Genomic DNA, 5,000 nt, shown 5'->3' on the forward strand with positions numbered 1-5,000 from the left:
ACAAGCAAAAATATCTGCCGACGGGTTAAGAAGAATAATCTTGTTTAGTCTTTGAATTAAGGTAATTTTTTACCCCATTGCCAGATATTTGAGCCTGTTTTAAGCATACAGTTTTTTTTAGAAAACAAGACTTAATATCTTAAGTCATTTTATTTGTCAAGTAAGTTCATCTTGATTCAAGAATGTTTAGATATTTATACTGAAAAAAAAAGAAAATCATTTTTTGCAGTGCACATTCACTGAGAACCATAAAAACACTGACAGCCAATCACAATCATTTGACCTCTTGAGCATTTAAAGCGGCACACAACAAATCTGCAGCACGCTTTTAATAAACAGAATATTTCCCACTGGTGCGGATGCTAATATTGTTATTGTTCTTGGTGTGAACGGGGTTTAACAGCTTTTACCTCGGCCATGTTGATGACTCCGAGCGCCAGCGTCTTGTAGCCCAGAATGGTTCTGTTTTTGTAGCGTTTTCTTCTCTGCAGCATTATCTGCAGGCGGTTGGCGTCTCTCTTCAGGAAGTGAGGATACTGTCACGACAGACAGACAGAAACACGTCAGAGGAACACCAGACTCTCACAAACACAACCGTCTGAGAGTCAGGGATAAATGACATTAACAGGAACAGTTCACCCAGTCACCACTCACTGCTGCTCCAAACCTGTGGGACTTTCTTTTGTAAAAGAAGACATTCTGAAGAACACTGGGGTTCAAACAACACTGAGATGTTTCTCACATCTCACCGACATTTCTCATCTTTTGTGTTCCACTGAAGAAAGACATACAAGTGTGAATGGCATATGAGACTGAGACTGAATCGAGAGAGTCGTACCTGCAGAGAGAAAGTGAGCTCCAGCTCTGTGTCCATCAGGCCGCTGGGAGGAAGCGCATACTCGTTAGACCGCAACACTCGCTTGGAGCCCTGCACACACACACACACACACACACACACACACACACACACACACACACACACGTGTACATGTATGATTATATACACATCACCATACTACACATCCACCATATTGGTGTCTTTAAATTATTTAATTTAGTTATATTAACATAACGTTCAATAAAAATCTGAATGATAACAGTTAAATAGAGATTATATGACATCATATGTATGATTTTATTGATTTTTATAACAACAGAAGTTTTAGAGGTTCATGTCAGCCTACACGGAAGGTTTGTCTTGAATAAACATTTAGACCATTCCCCCTCGAGTCTTTCAGTGGTTTATATGAAGATGTTTCTGAGGCTCTAGCGGTGAAGATGTGACGGATCTCAGGAGTCTGACCTGAATCTTCACAGCGATGAGCACCGAGTTCAAATCCTTGTCCAGCTCCTTCAGCACGATCAGCCTCTTCAGCGTCACACTGCACAGCCTGAGACACACACACAATCACTCCTTCACTCTCTGCATTTAATTCTGAGTTTCTCAGGCGTTCACACTCAGACATGTAAATATCATGACAAACATTCAGTACACCATCTGTGTGAGAGACAGAGTGAGTGTGTGTGTGTGTGTGTGTGTGTGTGAGCAGTGATGGGTTTCTCCCAAGGTTTTTTCTCCATTCTGTCACTGATGGAGTTTTGGTTCCTTGCTGCTGTCGCCTCTGGCTTGCTTAGTTGGGGACACTTCATTTACAGCGATACATATCCTCAACTTTATTGCACAGATACAACTAAAACATAACTAAACATTATCAACTTTGCATTATTGACACACTTATTTTCCTATTTAACAATGTTTAACAATCAATAAAATATTTAATGGTGTACAGTTGCTTTGACACAATCCGTATTGTTAAAAGTGCTATATAAATAAAGGTGACTTGACTTGAGTGAGTGTGTGTGTGTGTGTGTTGGGTGCATACATTCTGTGATACGATCCAGCACTTGTGAAATAAGACTCTCAGGCATTTCCTCTTCCTGCAACACAGCTGCTCTAAGTTACTGAACACACACACACACACACACACACACACACACACACACACACACACACACACACACACACACACAGGAGGAATCCGTCTCTCCACCCAGAGCTCATTCCACACAAAACCATTTCCAGAGATGTCAGCATCTGTCTGTCTGACCCACTTTCTGCTGCTGCTTAATCTCTGATACAGAAAAGAAGATCTGAGTCACTGCTTCTCTCTAACCACCCCATCATCATCATCATCATTCCTGTCATTTACAGAGAAAGTATCAAAACATATCCTCTTACATCTGACATATCAATACTGGTTCAACCAATAGTGTGTGTTTGAGGGCGGAGCTATCTGTCTGGCTGACCAATGATGTGTGATCAGGTCATTGTTCTGTCATTCTGTTTAAAGAATGAGGGAATTTAAACTGGTGATGTTCATATATTTTTACAAGAAATATGGAATGCACACACGTGGCTTTATTGGCTGAATTGACCCTTCGCTGAGAGTTTGATTGACAGGGGATCTGACCAATCACAAGGCTGAATATTTTGTCAGACAAATAAACCAGACAGTAGTGCACTCGATTAACATCGGTGGACCTGATCTTGAAAAATGGTATTGGCATCTTTCCACGGTTGAAAAAATACACCCACTTATATTCAATCATACATACATCATTCAAAAAATCCAACTTACACAAAATGCTATTTATTATTTTGAAGTTCTTAAAAAATGACAAAATTTGAAAGCGGTGACCTTGTTTCATACCAGAAGTAACCTGCTCTGTCTGTCCATTCATGCAGATGCTCTACATGCGTGTCGTACAGACCCTCAGTGACCTGCAGCGTGTTTCCTGCACAGAGAGATGAACAGGAACTCTCTCTCTCTCTCTCTCTCCCTCTCTGTCTGTCTCTCGGCCACATTGTTGCATGTTGTTCTTGCTCCATTATCGTCTGCTCTCTTCTCCTGCATTACTGAGTGCTGCTAAAGCGGCTGCTTGTTTAAAAGCTTCTCGTGAATATTTAAGAACTCACAGCTCCCAGAGAGCATGATGGGAGAAATCGCAAGAAAACGTGAAGAAAACAAACATTTTCAAGATGCATGAGAAGCTGTGAATGGAAAAACTGACCGTATGAGAGACCAAAAGAGCTCATTTAGGGGCGGCACTGCAGCAGAAGCATGGATCATGTATGAACAGAGACCAATATGCAAGGAAACTAAAGTAAAGAATAAATTAAAATGAAATAAAAATAAAATAAGATCATTAAATGAGATAAAATAATATTACAAAAAGTAAATTAAATGAAAAATAAAATAAATAAAATAATAATAAAAAAAAAAAAAATAATAATAAAATAATATAATAATAATAAATAAAATAATAATAAAATAATATAATAATAATAAAATAATATAATAATAATTACAAGAGGCAACATAATACAATAAGTGTAAATTAATATAAAATAATAGTAAGTTAAAATAAAAAATAAAATACTAACATTAAATATAAGAATAAAATGAAAAGATCTTTTCCCTGGGCAGCAGATGGTGGAGTCACTGAGGTTTAATTCTCTGAATGAATCCTGCGTCACTGAGATCAGGACACACACACACACACACACACACACACACACACTGGTATTATCCCTCATGAGACACACACAGGATTTATAAGCCGTGTCCTACAATCCCGGACACAAATCCACATCACAGGCTGTGAGCATTAAATCAGATCAGAATACATGATGCACTCTCAGATGATCAGAAACTCACAATATGATAAGGCAACATGTCACAACTCTACTGATTTATATACATCAATTCTTTAACTATAATCAGCTAAAACAGTGGTTTGATATTTCTGGATGTTATCTTTGACATTTCTGCCATTTCAGGATTTGTTCTGGGTTTTGTTGTGTGGCATAATCAGTGTTACTTTACTTTCATGGAGATACTAGTACAGATTTATTAATCTTTTCAATTAGTTTTATTTTTAAATTTTCTGTTTTTATATTTATTTTAGTTTTTAATTTTACATTTTAGTAATTTTGAAATGTATTAGTTTTTATTTTCTATCTATCAATATATCTATCAATATATCTATCTATCTATCTATCTATATATATATATATATATTGAAGAGTTCAGATGCAAAACCCTCTAAAAGCCATCTGAAATTTTCTTCTGAAATTAGCATTTTTATCAAGCTCCCATGTTTATGTTAAGTTATTTCACTTTAATGGCAATGAGAAGAAACTATTCAATGACATTAAAGTGAATTTACTGAACATAAACACAGCAGCCGAATAAAAATGCTAATTTTAAAGGAAATTTTCAGATGGCTTTAAGAGGGTTTTGCATCTGAACTCTTCATATTTATATATATATATATATATATATATACAGTGCCCTCCATAAGTATTGGAACAGTGAAGACAAAACTGTTCTGTTTGCTGTGGAGTCAGGTAATCTGGAAATATGATTAAAAGATGAATATGAGACAAAACTACAGAATGTCACATTTTATTATTGGGTGATTCAACACAAAGATGTTTTACCAGCTGAGAAGATCAGCACTTTTAGAGTTTCATCTGATGTGAGCATTAGTATTGGAACAGGTGCCTCACAGCTCTTTCTAAGTGTTCAGCTGTGTCCTGATGCATTAATTCTTCAGATATAAAAAGCAGGGAATGTGTCTAATCAGTTATATGCATTGCTTCTGCATTTTAAGTCTTGCATTTGATGATGACACACACAAACCAGGATGAAGACGAGGAAGCCGACTCTGAAAGAAAAGCAAGCAATTTGGATGCTTAAAGCAAAGAGGAAGTGAGTTAGAACTAAAGGAAAAACAAAGGGCATGGAGAAATCAAGAGTTTGGAAACTACCGGCGACATCAGCAACCAACGACGACCTGATCACCTGAGAAAAACAACAGTGGTTGATGACAGTCAAATCATAAAAGCTGTGAAAATTAACCCTAAAATACATGTTTGTAAAATCACCAGAAACCTCCAGAAAGCTGAGGTGATGCTCTGACAATCTACAGTCCGC

The 5,000-nt window shown here is 37.0% G+C and overlaps 1 protein-coding gene across 9 annotated transcripts in view; it reads right to left on the reverse strand.

Moving 5' to 3' along the window:
- Window positions 1-5,000, reverse strand: part of zmp:0000000755 (phosphofurin acidic cluster sorting protein 1) — a 51,305-nt gene that overhangs the window by 42,435 nt on the left and 3,870 nt on the right. For all 9 annotated transcript variants that reach the window (XM_042737651.1, XM_042737647.1, XM_042737646.1 and 6 more), the window contains exons 2-4: window positions 1,304-1,391; window positions 839-928; window positions 411-536 (exon numbers count right to left, since the gene is read on the reverse strand). In XM_042737651.1, the coding sequence (XP_042593585.1) occupies window positions 411-536; window positions 839-928; window positions 1,304-1,391 (304 nt within the window). The remainder of the gene's footprint in view (window positions 1-410; window positions 537-838; window positions 929-1,303; window positions 1,392-5,000) is intronic.

The sequence above is a fragment of the Cyprinus carpio genome, chromosome B13, assembly GCF_018340385.1.
Source record: "Cyprinus carpio isolate SPL01 chromosome B13, ASM1834038v1, whole genome shotgun sequence".
Taxonomy (NCBI): Eukaryota; Metazoa; Chordata; class Actinopteri; order Cypriniformes; family Cyprinidae; genus Cyprinus; species Cyprinus carpio.